The following is an 18,806-nucleotide window of genomic DNA, read 5'->3' on the forward strand; positions in this document are numbered from 1 at the left end:
GATGATTTTTGTTTAACTCACATTTCCATATGTTTCCAGCAGGTCATATTTACTTATTTGTGAATTGCTATTCACTATTAATCACAATACCTTTTTTTTTAACTGATTATAAAAGTAATGATGTATTTATCTTACATAATTAGGATGAGTAAATAATAACCTATAGATATGCGCTGTACATTTTGACATTTCTCCCATTTATTTTTATATCTGTATATTTTATTTTTTAAACAAAATTGACATGTATATATGATTTTCTCTTTAAATTTATAAAAATTATGAACTGTTTTATATTTTATGATTAAAAATCAGAACTTATATGCTGAAAATATAAACACACATTTATTCCAGACAACTATCACTAGTTTATTATCTTACCAGAATTTACTTATGCATATTTAAGCAAACATATGTCCTTATTTCTCTCTCTTTTGCATGAAAGATAGTTCTACATTTCTCGACATACTGCTTCTCCATTTTCATTAACTCTGTTCTGGTCCCGCCTCCCATTTTTTTCTTTCTCTCCTGAATTACTGCTAAAGCTCCTTACTGACTCCTTTCACTCTTACCTTACTATATTCCATTCTTATATAGAAGACAGAGCAGTCCTTTAAAAGGAGAATTTGACTCCAATCATATTACTCTCCTGCCTGAAATTCTGTAGTGCTTCCCATTACTCGTCTGCACTCCTTAACCTCACCCAAAAAAGGTATTACATTATCTCGGCTGTGTCTGCATCTTTAAAAGCTCCAGTGACACTTGCCTTCTTTCTGTTTCTTGAATAGTCTAAGCTTGTTTTCATCTCAGAATGTTTGCTTATTCTAACCCCTCTTACAGTACTCTTAGCCTCGAAACTTTTCTATGACTAACTCCTCATTTTTCAGGTCTCAGCTCAAACAGTCATTTTCCACTTTTCACACTGACACAGTACCCTATTTTATTTTTGCCACAATAGCTATTGATTTTTGAAATTGTTTCATTTTTCTTCACTAGAATGTAAGATCCAAGAAAGCAAGGCTTTTGTTTGACATGGTATTATAGTATCTCTAGCTCCTAGAACAGTGCCTGACACATAATAGGCACTAAATGATACTTGACCAAATTAATATTGTTCTAGCTTCTTTTTTTTAATCCTTATCCGAGGACATTTTTTTCATTTTTGTTCAGATAGAGTAGGAGGGAGAGAGAGGAAGAGAGAGAGAGAGAGAGAGAGAGAGAGAGAGAGAGAGAGAGAGAAACATCAACGTGAAAGGGGCACATCAATTGATTGCCTCCCGCACGACTTGTAGCTGAGGCCTTGACCAGAATTGAACCTGTGATTCATTGGATTGCGGGCCGATGCTCTAACCGCTGAGACAAATCGGCCAGAGCACTAGCTTCTTTTTTTGATCATCTGAATGTAAAATATATTTACTTATATATTAATAGTTATGGGTAAATTACTTACTAAGATTATTAAAACTAGGCTCACCTTTTAAAAAATATTTGTAGGAAAAATATTACGAGACCATTTGAGGATCAGACATCATTGGTAAGTATGAAAATCTTTCTAATTTAAGAGAGCATGTAAGTGATTATTCAGACTAAATGATTTAGTACTCTTAATATATGATTTCTTAAAATTAGAAGTCATCCTGTGTGAGAATTTTGATGTAAAAATGGAGGGGAAATAAAGCTTTTATACTTTTAAAACATGACTATAGATTTTACATTTCACTCTGACTAGTATTTATTATTTACTGCTTGCATTTCTACTGATTTGGCCTTTTATTTATTTATTTATTAAAAAATTTTTTTTTCCTTTATTGATTAGAGAGAGAGAGAGGGAGATAGAAACATCGATGAGAGAGAACATCAATTGGCCGCCTACTCCATGCTCCCCACTGGGGATCAGGCCCACAACCTGGGCATGTGTCCTGACTGGGAATCAAACTGGCGACCTCTTGGGGGAACCTCTGAGCCACACTGGCTGGACTGATTTGGCCTTTTAAAAACATTTAGCCCTGGCCAATGTGGCTCAGTTGGTTGAGCATTGTCCCATGCACTGAAAGGTTGCTAGTTTGATTCCTGGTACATGCCCAGGTTGCAGGAAGCAGCCTATTGATGTTTTCCTTTCATATCAATATTTGTCTTTCTCCCTCTCCATTCTTCTCTCTAAAATCAATAAAAACATTTTTTAGAGGAATGAAAATAAATACATAAATAAATAACATTTTTGAGCACTTACTTTGTGCCAGAGACAGTAGTAGGTACTTTCACATATGACAAATCATGTGGCCCTTGCAAATTTTTGCAGGAGGTGTTATTGTCCCTGATGTACATATGATAAAACTAATTCTCAGAAAGGTTGACCAGATCCCATCACAAATGACAGAGCTAGAATTCTTGGACTCTCTGACTCTGCATCCTCCACATGGGGAGTGGATAGGCAGGTGGATAGTTGTTTGCCTCAATCACTTCTGCTTAAATACTGGAATAAAGGATAATGAAAAGGGGCCCACACCTCAGGGAGTCTTGTAACCAATAAAGAAAAGTTGAGGATTATTGTTTTATCTGTTCTTTAATGTTTTGTCATTAAAGAACCTTTTCTAACTAGACTAGAACACATTGAATCTAATTTTTGTATCGAAATTGGGAATCTCAGTAAACTGAATCAAACTATGTGGGATGTAGCGAGCATGTGCATCAGTATAAAAGGAGCTGTTTCGGATAACTATTTCCACTCCTCTCAAATCTGAAATGGAAGTCAATACTTTGGAGAGCCAGATGGAAGAGATGTTTCTTACTGGCAGGAACAACATAGGTCTGTCATTCTGCCCTTGCTGGGTACACAAAATAGAATTAGTCACAGCTGGGGTGGCTTGGAGATTCTATGGGAAGATTCCTGTGTGGATGAAGTTTGTAATGAAAAGTAGACATACATTGTAAATGCATGATTCCAATTATAAACAATTAAAAACACCATGTTGATTAATGAAACTAGTGGTGTCCCATGAGTTAAAGGCATCTTGTTCAGCAAATGAAATACTTGTCTGCTATTTCAAAATAACTGCATAGCTGAAAAGATAAATGGTCTGTATTTATTTTTTTTAATCCTCCCCTGAGGACATTTTTTTGATATTTTGTTCAGGTAGAGTGGGAGGGAGGGAGGAAGGGAGAGAGAAACATCGACGTGAAAGGGACATATCAAGTGGTTGCCACCCACACGACCCAACCAGGGCCGGGGACAAACTGCAACTGAAGTATGTGCCCTTAGCGGAAAATGAACCTGGGCTTCTCTGGACCTCAGGCTGACGCTCTAATCGCTGAGCCACACCGGCCAGGGCTGGTCTATATTTATTTATTACCCTAATAGTTTTTATATATTTTTAGTTTTGAACTTACACTTTCCCTATAGACCCCAAATCAGAAAATTTGTACTAAAAGGTAGAAATAAAGTTATTTTCATCTGTTTCTTCCCATATAGTTCATTAAGTCTTCCTTAATGTCCACTGAAAAAGACTGATATACTTTTTTTTTTTAGTTCAGAGGTATGGTTCTTAAGATTCTTATATGTATTCATTGATTGAATGACATTTCTTTGGTTTTTAAAATTTTTTATGTTTTTATTAATTTATTTTTGTTACAGATGTTTTTCCTCTAGACCCCCTCTTCCCGATCCCACGCCCCACCTCCCCCCACACAGTTGTTTGTATCCATTGGTTACACATACATGCATGTAAGTTCTTTGGTTTATCTCAAGGATTTCTTTGGTTTTATAGGAATTCTTTTCAAAGAAGTCAGATTGTTCTTTATTTCTGTTTGGCTCCCATAATAAGAAGCGGCCAAATAATCTAGTAATAGGTAAGTACATTTACTTTTTAGTATTTTTATTTGTAGAGTCACTTTTGTGATAATTGATGATGTCGAGAATTCAGGAGTAACTAGTAAGCTCTAAAGTAGTATTTTTTCCATGTGACTTTGAATAAAATATTTTGTCTACCAGTCTTTAGGTAAAGAAAGAATGGACATATAAATATTACCTTACTTCAACTTGTAAATATTTTTCTAATATATATCCTAAATCAGTATTAGAGTTAGAAGAAAAAAAAGTAGCATTTCTACTTGCACAGATTGACTCTTTCCTAATAAATATCTGTTTAATGGATATATTTTAGGGAAAAAACCTTTGCCTGGGTGTTTTGAGACTTTCTGTGGTATGCTTAATGGTTTAGGCAGGCAAACCCTTTACTCTCTGGGCCTTTATTTACTCTTCTATAAAATAGGGGAGTTTGGCTAAATTATCTCTCAGATCCCTTCCAGGACCAAGATTGCAACAATCTGTCCTAGGTAGTGTTGAAAATTTAAAGAAGAGGAGACATATTTGAGGGATGTAAGGAGAAAGGAAAGAGGCAGATAGAATAGTTTGAACATTGCAGATAGTGGGGATATTGCAGATAAGCCATTTGGGGAAAATAAATGCTTAAAAGAAAATGTATTTTCCTTCTAGGTCGTATGTATGACTACCATGTGCTGGATATGATTGAATTAGGTATTGAGAAATTTGTCTCTCTAAAAGATATTAAGGTAAGATACTGATAAAAATAAGAAACATTTTGCAATGTTGCTTTTGGGTAATAGTGACATCTTGTGGTAAAGAGTGTTGATAGAGTTTTGTAGCTTAAATAAAAAAGAACTTTGTTTATATACTAGTGTGCTCTAATATAAAAGCACAAATTCATTTTACCTTTACTTAAAAAGAGGAATATATAAGCGTATAACACGTGTGGGCCCTTGCTGGTTTTGCTCGGTGTAAACAGCATCAGCCTGCAGACTGAAGAGACATGTTCGATTCCCAGTCAAGGGCACGTGCCTCAGTTTCAGGTTTGATCCCCAGCCCTGGTCAGGGTCATATGGGAAGCAACCAATTGAATGTGTCTCTCTCACATCCATGTTTGTCTCTCCCTCTCACTTCCTCTCTCTCTAAAATCAATAAAGGAAAAAAAATAGAAATAAAAAATAAATAAAAAACAAAAACATGGGTGAGTCTTCTGGTAGTTAGACTTCAGAGTGGTTACTATTGTCTAGTCCCATGATTTAAATGCTATCCTTTCCCTCCGAGTTACCACAGCACCTATTTTATAGAAGTACAGTAATATTACAATGTTCAAAGTGAGCCCTGTTACAAACCTAGGAAGTTTGAACTGATCCTACAGTATTTTGGCTACTGGCCACCAAATTGCTAGTTCAGTCTTCCCCTTATGCATTTGCATCTTTGTGTTTTCTTTATTTGAATGGATTATGAAATACTAGAAAGTAGTAAATAGTCTTAGAAAGGCAAGAAAACTGCCCTAATTCAGCTCCTGTGTCCAAATTGGACTTTTGCACCCTCCGAACTCTGCTTCTAGGCTTAATCTATTCCATCAAATACATTATTTCCTCATAGCTACCCTATGAAAGGCTGGAATCATTTTCCCTATTGTATAGATTTAGAGATTGAAGCCCAGAGGCATTCTGTTGGTGACTTAGAGTCATGAATATAGTAAATGGTATAACTTAGAGCCATACATGTAGTAAATTAGGACTCAAGGACTTTCAAAGAAAGTGTATTGAAGCTTCTAATATAAAATTAAATAATTGTTCTCAGTTTATGGGTCTTTGAGGGTCATAGTATAGTTGAAAGAATTACCGCAAATATATAGTAAGTAACTCCTTTTCCCAATCTTCTCTAAAAAGAGGACATGACTCCCAGGTCCTGTGGGTTCGAGAAAAGGCTCTTACTAGATCCCCACTTAGCTATACCAGTGTCCTCAGGTACAGTATAGAACAGTAGCCTGAGATTGGATTTAAATGTACAACACTTGGGTTTGAGACCTGTCTTGGCCATTTAGATGATTTCTCACCTGATGAAGTCAGTTACTTTCCTGACTCTTTATTGCAATCAAGTATTAAATAGGTATAAAAATATCAAATGAAATAATATGTGTGAAAATGCTTATCATTGAAAATAATGTATTGGAAGGCATTTTGTAAAGTGTGTAAACAGTGATGCTTTATTATACTGGAAACTATGAGTTTGTATAGTTTCTCTTTAGGGCTGTGCATGCATCCCTGAAGATGAGCAGCATGTCCCCTTACCTTTGCCACTGCTGCTAGCTTGGTCACCAGTTAGTGGGTGTGAGCACTGGCTAATGCATGCATGCCAATCCCTCTACTCTTTCCACTTCGTTTCCAAAGCAAAGAAATACTTCTGTCACTGTGCCACTTGTAAACTGGACCACATTGTTTCTCAGGTCTCATTCTTAACAAGAACCATTTGAACTAAATAGTAAGCCCTGGCCGGTTTGGCTCAGCAGTTAGAGCGTCGGCCTGCGGTCCAGAGAAACCCAGGTTCGGTTCTCACTAAGGGCACGTACCTCAGTTGCAGTTTGTCCCCGGCCCTGGTTGAGTTGTTTGGGTGGCCACCACTCGATGTGTCCCTTTCACGTCGATGTTTCTCTCTCTCTCTCTCTCCCCCTCCCACTCTATCTGAACAAAAAAATGAAAAAATGTCCTTGGGTGAGGATAAAAAAATAAATAAATAAACTGAATAGTAAATTGTCACTCATGGAACATATCCATAAGTACAAAATTCATTAATTGCCGAGTAGATGCCTACATTGGCAATCCGTGTATAGACTGTTAGCCCTTCACTTTTTTTTTATTCCTCACCTGAGGATACTTTTGTATTTATTATCAGATAGAGTGGGAGGGAGGGAGGGACATTAGATAGAGTGGGAGGGCGGGAGGGAGGGAGAGAAACAGCAATGTGATAGAGCTACATCGACTGGTTGCCTCCCGCATGACCCCAGCCAGGGCTGTGGAGGAACCTTGTCCGGAATCGAACCAATGACTCATTGGTTTGCTCTAACCACTGAGAAAACCAACCAGGACAGCCCTTCACTTTTTTTTTAAACTCATCTTTATTGTTGAGTGTATTACAGATGTTTTACCCTTTTTCCCCCATTGACGCCCTCCTCCCCATTTCTGCCCTCTCCTGCCTTCCCCACACTTTTGTCGTATCCATTGGTTGTGCATATATGCATAGAAGTTCTTTGGTTTATCTCATCCCACCCTCCCTCCCCCTTTCCCTTTGAGGTTCATCAGTCTAACAACCAATTTATACTTCTTAATTCCTTCATCTTTTTCAATCATCCCCCCAGCCCCCACCCATCTGGCAAGCAACAAAAAGTTCTATGTGTCCATGAGTCTGTTTTTTGTTCTGCTTGCTCATTTTGTTTGTAGATTCAGTTGTTGCTAGATATATATTAATTGCCTTTTTGTTGTTCATATTTTTGTTCTTCGCCTTCAAGAGGACCCTTCAACATTTCATATAATACTGGTTTGGTGGTGATGAATTCCTTTAGCTTTTTCTTGTCTGGGAAACTCTTGATATGTCCATCAATTCTAAATGATAGCTTTGCAGGATAGAGTAATCTTGGTTGTAGGTCTTTGCTTTTCATCACCTTGAATATCTCTTGCCACTCCTTTCTGGCCTGCAAAGTTTCTTTTGAGAAATCAGCTGACAGTCTTATGGGCGCTCCTTTGTAGGTAACTAACTGCTTTTCTCTCGTGCCGCTTTTAAGATTCTCTCTTTGTATTTAACCTTTGGCATTTTGATGATGATGTGTTTTGGTGTGGAACTCTTTGGGTTCAACTTGTTTGGGACTCTCAGTGCTTCCTGGACTTGTATGTCTGTTTCCTTCACCAAGTTAGGGAAGTTTTCTGTCATTGTTTCAAATAGTTTTTCAATTTCTTGTTCTCTCTCTTCTCCTTCTGGCACCCCCAAGATGTGAATGTTGGCATGCTTGAAGTTGTCCCAGAGGCTCCTTACACTATCCTCATATTTTTGGATTCTTTTTTCTTTTTGCTGTTCTGGTTGGGTGTTTTCTTCTTCCTTATATTCCAAATCGATGATTTGCTTCTAAGCTTTACCTACTCTACTATTGATTCCCTGTAAATTATTCTTTATTTCAGTTAGTGCATCCTTAATTTCTGACTGGTTCTTTTTTATGTTTTTGATGTTCTCACTAAGTTCCTTGGAGGTCTCCTTAAGTTCCTTGAAGATCTCACTGAGTTTCTTAGAGGTCTCCTTAAGTTCCGTGAAGGTCTCACTAAGTCCCTTGTATGTCTCACCAAGTTCCCTGAGCAACCTTATAAACTGTGTTCTGAACTCTGCATCTGTTAGATTGCTTATCTCCATTTTGTTTAGTTCTTTTTCCTGGAGTTTTGTTCTTTTCTTTCATTTGGGACATGTTTCTTTGTCTCCTCATTTTGGCTGCTCCCCTGTGATTGTTTCTATGTGTGAGGTAGAGTTGCTATGTCTCCTAGGGTTCATAGGGTGTCCTGTAGGATCCAGTGGCACAGTCTCCCTGATCAACCCAGCTGGGCCCTCAGAGAGCACCCCTAGTGTGGACTATGTAATTGAGTTTTGATTACTGTTGGCATGTCAATGGGAAGGATTTACTTAGGCTAATCAGCTGCAAGGACTGGCTGTGCCCAATAGCCAGTGCCTTGGAGGATCAGCTGTGTAGGGACCCGCCACCCAAAGAAAGACTTACTTCAGCAAGGCTCTGGTACCCACTGAGTCCACTCATTGAGTGTGTCACTTATGGAGGTGGTGGGGTGGTGGTGGTTCGATGTGGTCTGAAGCCGTCGACCAGGTGTGCTGGCTCTGGGGCAAGGTCAGCCTCTGCCTGTGCTCTATCCAGGGCCACCCAGCATAAGCTACAAAGTGAACTGCAGATGGCTGCTGCTTGTGCTGGGCTTGGAGGTGTCCAGGAAAAGCCAAATTGTGAACCAAGGCTAGCTGCTTCTGGTGCCAGACCTGGGGCCACTTAACGAGAGGTATGGGGCTCTCTGAGACTAACTCCTCTCGAGCCCCGGCTTTGCACTATTCTTGTGGGCCACTGGGTCGCACAGGTCCGTCCAGAGCCCTGGCTCCACACTGCTCTTGTGGGCTGCTGGTTTGCACAGGTCCCTCTGGATTCCCGGCTTCCCATTGCTTTTGTGGGCTGGTTGGTCGCACAGGCCTCTCTGGATTCCCCAGCTTCCCACTGCTCTTGTGGGCCGCTGGGTCGCATGGGGCCCTATGGAACCCCAGGTCCCGCTGCTGGTGGCTGGGGAGGGCTCAGCTCCTGCTCAGCCTTTGCTGTAGTTTTTGGGAATGGTTCTTTGCTGCTGGTCTGTGCTTCTGTTGCCCGGGGATGGATGTCTGCTCCCCAGCCTCTGTTGCTGGGGGTATACCCTGACTCTGATTGGGCCGCTACTGCTGGGGATGGTGTTGGGCTCCCAGCCATTTGCGGTTTCCACAACCAGCACCTTGACAGCTTCACTACAGTGCACTGGTCTGTGTTGACACAGGATGTCCACTGGCCCGATGGTGCCAGGTGCACTGGTGGGCTCAGGTACCAGATGCTGCTTGTTTGAGAAATTTTAGAAAACTCTGAAGCAGGATTAAAGACAGACCAATCCTATGTTAAAGCCTTTGGGAAGCTTGGGTGGGCCCGAAAGTTGGGTGGGGCAGGGCCTCAAGGAATCACCAGGGTGGGGCCAACAGTGTGAGCCAGGTTGCTGGAGTCCCAGATATGGCAGCTGTCTCCCTGCCCTGTGGGGGCAGGACTCATCAAAGGAACAACGGCCTCCACCAGCAAGTCTGTCCAGGAGAAAGCTGCCCTTCCAGGCCTCGTCTGGAGGCAAAGCTGCTCAGTTCTTCCCTGTCCTTGGGAGCTCAGAGGGAGCAGGTCTGAGTAAATCTGTGCGCGGCCCTTTAGGAGGAACTGCTGGGGTTTCCGCAGCTGCAGCCTCCCTCTGCCTCAGTTCCCGCTGGTTTTTCCAGCCAGGGGTTATAGCACTGGGACCCTGAGCTGAGTACCTGGTGTGGTACGGGGCCTGTCACTCCTCAGCAAGAGCCTTGCCAGCCAAGGTCACTCCTGATTTTTATCCGCCACACATGGGTGTGGGACCAGCCCATTGCGCCTCCACCCCTCCTACCAGTCTTGATGTGGCTGCTTCTTTAATTTCATAGTTGTAGGACTTCCATTCATCTTGATTTCAGACGGTTCTGATGGTTGTGTTCTTCCCTGTCCTTGTTGCAATTTTGATGTGGTTGTGGGGGAGGTGATACTGCGATAACCTACGCTGTCATCTTTCTGGTGTGTCCAGCCTTTCACTTTTTTTTGATCCTCACCTGAAGACATTTTTCCATTTTTTGTTCAGGTAGAGTGGGAGGGGGGAGAGAGAGAGAGAGAGAGAGAGAGAGAGAGAGAGAGAGAGAGAGAGAGGTGAAAAGGACACATCGAGTGGCTGCCACCCACACAATCAACCAGGGCCTGGGACAAACTGCAACCGAGGTATGTGCCCTTAGCGGACACCGAACCCAGGTCTCTCTGTACCGCAGGCCGACGCTCTAACCGCTGAGCCAAACTGGCCAGGGCCAGCCCTTCACTTTTAAAAAATATGTTTTTATTGATTTGAGAGGGAGAGAGAAATATGGATGTGAGAATAACATCCATCAGCTGCCTTCTGCATACCCCCTACTGGGAATTGAGCCTATAATCTGGGTCTGTGCCTGACTAGGAATCGAACTATTGACTTCTCAGTGCATGGGATGACACTCAATCCACTGAGCCACACTGGCTGGGCAGCTCTTCACTTTTTACTCCATTATTTGATTACAAGCTTATATTTTTAGTCTGTTTTGGATTGTATGTTTTGTTCTACTTTTTCTTCATATTTATTTCCTCTTTACTCTGCCTCCTCATTTTTAAGACATCTTCACCAGGTATTTCTTTTCTCACTTGCCTGCTTTTATTGCCAAGTCCCCCCTCTGTTGGCTCTTAAGCAACCTTAGATTAGACTCCACCAGGAAATTGAGCAATAATTGCCTGTTTTCTAAGATGACCAAACTTATAAGGGTGGTTTTTCTGCATAAAATAAACCTTAATGAGTGAGACAATTAAAATTAAAGGCTAGTTCATTTTATATTAGGTAGTATAAAATATATCACAATTTCCAGGTGTATTTTATTTGAAAAGTTTGTATAATTTATAAGTATTATTTTCCTTTTTTTTTCTTTGTTTAAAAACACTTAATTCAAAAGGTTAGTTCAAGGATTTCACAATTATAGTACTTTCAGTATGCTATATCAGAGTATTTACATAATATTTAAAATTATAATACCTTTCAGACTATTGGAATAAAGCTCTTCTTTTATAGTTTTTTCTAGTTCAGGTTTTTCACATTGTAAAATGTAACTGTGATCTACATGATAACTACTGTTTTACATAACTTGTTTAATGATATTTTTATATGTATGTACTGGGTCATGACTTAATATAATTTTTTGTTACTATGCATTGTGGTCAGGGTGGTTTGAAAGCCAAAGTTGTAGTTGGTGTAGGCTCACTTTCTCTTAGTACTTAAATAGACCTAGGGGTAGCAGTAGGAGGCTCAGGTAGAACACATGAAGCACAAGGAAGTTATTGGATCTGGGAAGTCCATTTAGGCCCTTGATCAGACAGACAAATCTTAGGCACCGCTCCTAAGTATAGACAGTTAAGTTTTAGGATTTGGAGGCAAAGAATACCAGCAAGAGTGGTCATGGTGAAAAGGGAAGCAACAGGTGGCTTCTGGTCCTGCAGCAGAGGATGCTTGCCTTTTTTTTTTTTTTCTCTTGCTAGATTTGATTGATGTCAGAGCTGAGGTAGTAGAATTAGTGAGAAGCTCAGACCAACAACCATTTACTTTCCTCTTTAAATTAATCCTTCAGTTAAAGAATTTTTTTCTATTTGATTTTCTTTCACTTTGGTGGCTTTTAAATTTAAATCCTCTTATTACTTACATCACATTCTTCTTGGTATAGAAAATCCAGAACTGGACAAAATACTTTTTCTAGTAAGAGCTTCAACCCTGCTGAGCGAGGATTAGCACATACTTTCTATATCTTATATAAAATTATATTGGTTTCCATGCTAATATTTAGTTGGTAGTTTAATTTAGCTTTCATTTTGAAGTACTGTTTATGTGATACAGTAGGAAAGGCACAGCGGTACAAATAATTCAAAGAAATAAAATTTATTTTGATTGGCTATGAGAAGGCTATGTTTGTTGTTTTTTGTTTTACAAGTTTAGCTTTTTATTTTATTCTTTGCTAGCATTATTCTTAGAATAACATTATTACTAGAATTAGAATAATGTTATAATAACAGAATAATAACATTATTATTATTCTTAGAATAATGTTAACAAGTAGCTTACATCATTCTTTGACCACTTATTACTTTGGCAATATGAAAGAGTAGAATGAAAATTTATTTTTAGTATAAAAATCTATAAGTTTAAAAGTCCCAACTTTGGTTTTAAGTCTAAAATGAGCATTCATAGTCATAGTTTTAGGACAGTTTAGAAAATCTGAAAATTACTTCATTACATATAATTATCAACTACTTTAAAATCGGCATATAGCCTGGCTGGTGTGGCTCAGTGGATTGAGCAACATCCCAAGGACTGAGAGGTCCCAATTCAATTCCCAGTCAGGGCACATGCCTGGGGTTGCAGGCTTGGTCCCAAGTTGGCATGCGGGAGACACACGATTAATGTTTCTCACATCGATGTTTCTCTCTCTCTCTAAAAAAATCAATAAAAATAAAAAACCAACACATTAAAATAAGCATATAAATAATTTAGACTTGATAATTATATAATTATTTTTTTCCCTCATTTCATAGAATAGTAAATGCCCTGAGGGAACAAAACCCATGCTAATATTTGCTGGTAATGATTTTGATGTAACAGAAGATTACAGAAGACTAAAAAGTCTTCTTATCGGTAAGTATTTTAATACTTATTATCTGCCGGGTAGCTCGGGTAGGCAATCCAAGACTCATTGTGGCACTTTGCCACTTCACTCTAGGAGCAGATCTTTTTTATTTTTTTTTTCCTTTTCATTATTATTTTTTTAATTGAAGATAATTTAAATAATGCATTTTTTTGGGGGGGGAAGCTAATATTATTTTCCTTTACTGATTTTTTTTTTTTTTTTTTTAAGGAAGAGAGAAAGGGAGAGAAAGATAGAAACATCCATGTAAAAGAGAGAAACATTGATTGGCTGCTTCCTGCACGCCCCCTACTGGGGATCGAGCCCTCAACCTGGGCATGTGCCCTGACAGGGAATCAAACCTGCGACCTCTTGGTGCATGGGTCAACACTCAACCACTGAGCCACACTGGCCAGGCAGGGTCAGTGTTCTTAAAACTTTCTACATTTGTTTTTCTTTTTTTCTTTTCATTCTTGTTAAAAGCTTATGGGTAAAGCAGCCCTGCCCTATGTGGCTCAGTTAATTGGGTGTCGTCCCCTGCACCAAAAGGTCACTGTTCCAATTCCCTGTCAGGGCACATGCTGGGTTGCAGGCTCCATCCCCAGTGGGGTGCATGCAGGAGATAGCCAATTGATGTTTTTTTTTCTCTTTCCCTCTCTCTCTAAAATCAGTTTTTTAAAAGCTTATGGAAAAAATCACATATACCTGTAAGTTTTGCATTACAAAGCTATTTTAGAGATGACTAAAATGTGCATAATCTTGTTTCCCAGAACAAATCTGACTTCACTAATACCTCCACAACAAGGAGTGAGGCTGTTAACTTGGCCACTGCAGAAGAGTCAGGTTTTGGCAAAATTATGGGAAAGCTATTCATTAATTATGATCAGAATTTAAATCAAATACCTCAACAAAGGGCACACTTAGTTTGCAAAAGTATTCCTGAGTGATTTTTGTTTTGTAGAGTAAGGAAGGGTGGTGTATCCATGTGCATACATATTAGTGCTATGATTTTGTTTTAGTTAACCACAAGAAAGGAAAAGCAAACAAAAAAGATAATATGTCCATGCACATGGAGATAATTCCCATCTTAAGAGCTAATGGGAAGAGGGAAGAAAAATGCTGGGGGGCTATAGGTTGGGACAGAATGAGATTTCCTGTTTACTCCTTCACCTGCCTTGGGGCAGCTCTTCCTAAGTAATTAAGTAGAATAAACATATATAAATTTTTCTTGCTAAATGTTATTAGTATATTTCCATTTATCCTTCTTAACGTTTGATCCTCTTAGCAGTAAAATGAAGGGGCCAAACTTGATTGCTGTTTTCCAGACTTCTTTCATGTGCTGCTTTCATAATTTTAGCCAAGTTTATAGTTAGTATCCACAGTGTTGTCCACTGGGGATTTTTCTCTAAACCAACTCCCCTTTCTAAAAGGAAACTTTATGTTCTTACCATGAGTAAAAAATGGTATGTGATAAAATAGATAATACGTAATAAATTATATCTACCTGAATATCATTTAAAATCATCTCATGCCATCAGTGGTATGATTATCATGTAGAAAAAGAACAGCCTAATCACTGATGTTGGTTCTTCTCTGCCTTTAACAAATTAGTTATCTTTTGCTCATATAATTGAGATTTCTTGTCAGAATTTTCTTGCTTGTTGGCCTCCACCATAAAACAAAGCCTCGTTTGATTTAATAGTCAGTGTTTTAACAGCTACTTTTATAGAAATTTGTCATCTTAACCAACCTGTCTTGTAGATTAAAATTGTATACCTTGATGGTTAATATCCATAGTAAATACGACACATTTTTATGCTGAGCATTGGCTTAGAGGGAGAACTTTAAAACTGAAAAATTAAAATGGCTTAGTAAACTAAACAAATAGTTATGAGATTAGCAGAAGTGTGGAATGGAACAGTCAGACACTCTTCAGGGATTAGTTTTATGCTATCTTATTGTTTGAGATAAGTATTGGTACAAAACTGAGCATTTATTTATTTTAATTATATATATTTTTTTCATCTTCACCCGAGGACATTTTGCATTCATCTTCAGATAGAGCAGGAGGGAAAGAGGGATGAAGAGAGAGAAAAAACATCGACATGAGAGAGAGACATTGACTGGTTGCCACCCACATGACCCCAACCGGGGCCAGGGACAAACTGTAACCGAGGTACGTGCCCTACGTGGGAACCAAACCCAGATCTCTGGTGCGTGGGCTGACGGCTGAGCCAAACCTGCCAGGGCCAAAACTGAGCATTTAGAATGCAGCTCCTAGTTTAAAAGCATGTTAGTTTTTTCCCTAACAATTTAATATGTGCTCTTAGATTTCTTCAGAGGCCCCACAGTATCAAACATTCGCCTGGCTGGTTTAGAGTGTGTCCTGCACTTCACTGCACTGAATGGGAAGATTTACTTTCGAAGCTATAAGTAAGTGCATTTCTTAGCATATTTTTATTAGCCTCATGGTTGGTATTTTTGTGTGACTGTTTTATAGAGCTCAAACTTAGAATTGATGTTCAGCCAAAAGTTTGTTTGGAGAGTTTGCAGAATGGCAGTGGCACAGCCGCTCTGTGCTGACCCTCAAGTCTGTCATTCTCCTGCTAACTTCTTTCTGAAACCCTACTCTCCAGGACCCTGGAATATCTAACGCTGCACTCCCTCTGAGCTAAGAACACTAATGCAGTCTTGTTCCTCTCTACTTTTATGTAGTATCTCCTTATTTTTCTTGATTAGATTTAGAGTACTAAGCCTTAAGACCTATGCCAGCCAAAGCAGATCTCAAAACCCTGAATCTAAAAAATGGTGTCTGAAAGGAATAAGATGATTCAGTGCCTAGATTCATTTTTACCCTCTTCAGATTAGGCCTTCTGCCCCTACCCCCACCACGAGCTGATTTTGTTTTTATTTAAAAGCTTAATGACATGATACAGTTGTGCCTTTTGAGTTGATAGAGTACATTGACTCCAACTAAATGTCTGCCTTTGAACATTGAATTCAGACTGATTACTTGGAGCTGTGGCACAGCAGGGAAGCCTGAAAGCCAGCAGCTCAGCGTTGGTACGTGGTAACCAGCATATGTCCAGTGAACATCTAAATGAAACTAAATATTCATCTCTTTTGTCAGTAATTTCCATCTTTGTTTCAACTGTTTTGAGTCAGAGATACACGGTTCTTTTTACCATATGATTAATGTTTTTGCTGTTTTCCTTTTCTTTAAGTTATAATAGAAGGAAATGCAATAAAATAGCCACATGACTACAAGATATAATTAGGGATTTTATAATCATTTTTGGCTTGTTAAACTTGAAAGAGTCCTTTAAATCTGTTGCTTCAATTTCCCAACTTGATTTTGGGGCTTTTAAGAGTATATTTTATTATAAAGTTGGTGTCACCTATTTAGAGAACAAGAAATAAAAGATGAATAATCACTGACATAAAAACTTTTTTGAAAACTTATATTAAACAAGGAGATCGTGAGGATATAAGTGAAATGAGTGATAATAATAACCTAAAAACGCTGTCAGAGTGAACAATTTCAAAGAAAGTATTAGAAGTTGTATTTTGTGAAAAGAAAGATTAATATGTAATGAAAGAAAGAAGCATAGAGAAAATGTTAAAAATAGAAAATTAGCAAATCAGACTTCTGAACAAAGATGCATAAGCAATGTAACTATGCACATCCACTTATCCATTTCTTGAAGAAGAATATAATTCGTGGAATCACTATTAGGTTAGCATGGCAGCTCCTAAAAGGGGGAAAAAGTGACTTTTTAAAATCAGAGGCCCTAGTGTAAAAATTTAATTCCAGGTGTTTCATATATGCCCTGTAGGGCTTATTAACTATTGATTTGAAATAGAAAATGGACAGTGTGATTGAGAGCTAACTACTACTGGGAAAATTACTGAACGTGCCCGACCTGTGTGGCTCAGTTGTTGAGTGTCGACCCAGGCACCAAGAGGTCGCCAGTTCGATTCCTGGTCAGGGTACATGCCCAGGTTGTGGGCCCAATCCCCAGTAGGGGGCACGCAGGAGGCAGCCAATTGATGTTCTCTTTCATCAATGTTTTTCTCTCTCCCTCTTCCTTCCTCTCTCTCTAAAAATTAATAAAGAAAAAGAAAATTACTGAACGTATGAATTAGCTTAGCCTCTAGGGGCTGTGCCACTCTTGGGAGGGGAAGAAAGGTATTCCTGGGAATGAGCATCACCTCTGAGTTTAGTTACCTGTCTGGGCTGGAGCTCAGCCACATGATATGTGCAAGTCACTTCTCAGGGCCTCTGTTTTTCTTTCTTTTATTTTTTATGAATTTTTATTTATTTTTTTGTTACAGATATTTTACCTTTTTACCCCATTGGCACCCCCCCACCCCACCCCACCTCCACCCCGTCCCCGGCTTAGTTGTCCATGTCCATTGGTCATGCATACATGCATATAAGTTCTGTGGTTTATCTCTTCCCACCCCTCCCACCCCCCATCCCCTCTTCTGAGGGATGTCAGTCTGTGTCCTACTTCCATGTTTCTGGGTCTACTGTATTCCTCAGACTGTTATGTTCATTATATTCCATATATAAGTGAGATCATGTGGTATTTGTCTTTTTCTGCTTGGCTTCTTTCACTTAGGATAATACTTTCCAGGTCCCTCCATGTCGTCTCAAAGGATAAGAGATCTTTCTTTCTTACCGCTGCATAGTACTCCATTGTGTATATGTACCACAGCTTTTTTATCCATTCGTCTACTGGTGGACACTTGGGCTGTTTCCAGATCTTAGCTATTGTAAACAGTAGGGCCTCTGTTTTTCATTTGCAAAGTGTAGCAATACCATTTATTAATTCTGAGGTCCCTCTGAGATTGATCCTTTATAAGAGGGGAAAGAGGGTGCAAATAGAGGTGGGAATATGAAAAATTTAGAATTGGGTTTTCTGCTTTGTTCAGACTTAGTGCAGCTCCTCAGATATTTTGTGCTAGCTGCACTGTGTCCTGCCCGCTTTTTTTTTTTAATCATATGAGTGTTTATTCCAATATTGCTGACAGTAGGAGAGAGCAGCAGGTCATCCCTGAAAGATATGTTCTGCCCCTTTCCCCCCACCCCCAGCTGCTTATATTGGGTAGAAGGACAAAGATTACATGGGGAAGTAGACAAAAGGATTAACGATTTGTAAAACGGTTACAGATTACAGGCATGGGGAAGTAATGCGAGCTGGGGAGTGAGGGCTGGGGACTAGGAAAGGGTGTCTCCAGTACACCATCTCCAGGACTCCAAGGTTATTAGTCTTTCCATGATATTGAGCAGTTTTCCCTTGTTCTCAGATAAGAATGGACAGCATTCCTGAGGTAAACTCCCAGGGCATACAGCTCCATCAGAATGGGGTTTCATAAATTTTATTTTCTATTTGAAGGCTCATGAGAGAATCTCAGTGTTCATCCTATCTGTAAATGTCATCATTCAGTTGCTCAAGCTCAAAACAGGCCTCTTCCGCCCTGGCCAGTTTGGCTCAGCGGTTAGAGTGTCGGCCTGCGGTCCGGAGAGACCCGGGTTTGGTTCCCGCTAAGGGCACGTACTTCGGTTGCAGTTTGTCCCTGGCCCTGGTTGGTCGTGCGGGTGGCAGCCACTCGATGTGTCCCTTCACGTCGATGTTTCTCTCTCTCCCTTCCTCTCCCTCCCACTCTATCTGTACAAAAAATGGAAAAATGTCCTCGGGTGAGGATAAAAAAAAAAACAGGCCTCTTCCTTGATTCTCTCTTTTCCTTCTATGCCACATCCAATGCCTTATCAAGTTATTTCAAGTCTCTCTTCCAAAATATTCTGAAATTTATGACTTTTTACCTCTATAGCTTCATTTCTAGGCTAAGTTCTAGACTGCATCTCCCTCTGCCCTCTTTCTTTCTTGCTTTTTTATTTATTGATTGATTTTAGAGAGAGAGAGAGAAACAAACATCGATTTGTTGTTCCACTTATTAATGCATT

At 39.5% G+C, this 18,806-nt stretch overlaps 1 protein-coding gene across 2 annotated transcripts in view; it reads left to right on the plus strand.

Moving 5' to 3' along the window:
- The window catches only part of RPF2 (ribosome production factor 2 homolog), a 51,395-nt gene that overhangs the window by 26,904 nt on the left and 5,685 nt on the right, over window positions 1–18,806 (plus strand). For both annotated transcript variants that reach the window (XM_036249019.1, XM_036249020.1), the window contains 5 exons: window positions 1,492–1,531; window positions 3,762–3,843; window positions 4,490–4,566; window positions 12,747–12,846; window positions 15,166–15,268. In XM_036249019.1, the coding sequence (XP_036104912.1) occupies window positions 1,492–1,531; window positions 3,762–3,843; window positions 4,490–4,566; window positions 12,747–12,846; window positions 15,166–15,268 (402 nt within the window). The remainder of the gene's footprint in view (window positions 1–1,491; window positions 1,532–3,761; window positions 3,844–4,489; window positions 4,567–12,746; window positions 12,847–15,165; window positions 15,269–18,806) is intronic.

Source organism: Molossus molossus, unplaced genomic scaffold, assembly GCF_014108415.1.
Source record: "Molossus molossus isolate mMolMol1 unplaced genomic scaffold, mMolMol1.p scaffold_m16_p_8, whole genome shotgun sequence".
Classification (NCBI taxonomy): domain Eukaryota; kingdom Metazoa; phylum Chordata; class Mammalia; order Chiroptera; family Molossidae; genus Molossus; species Molossus molossus.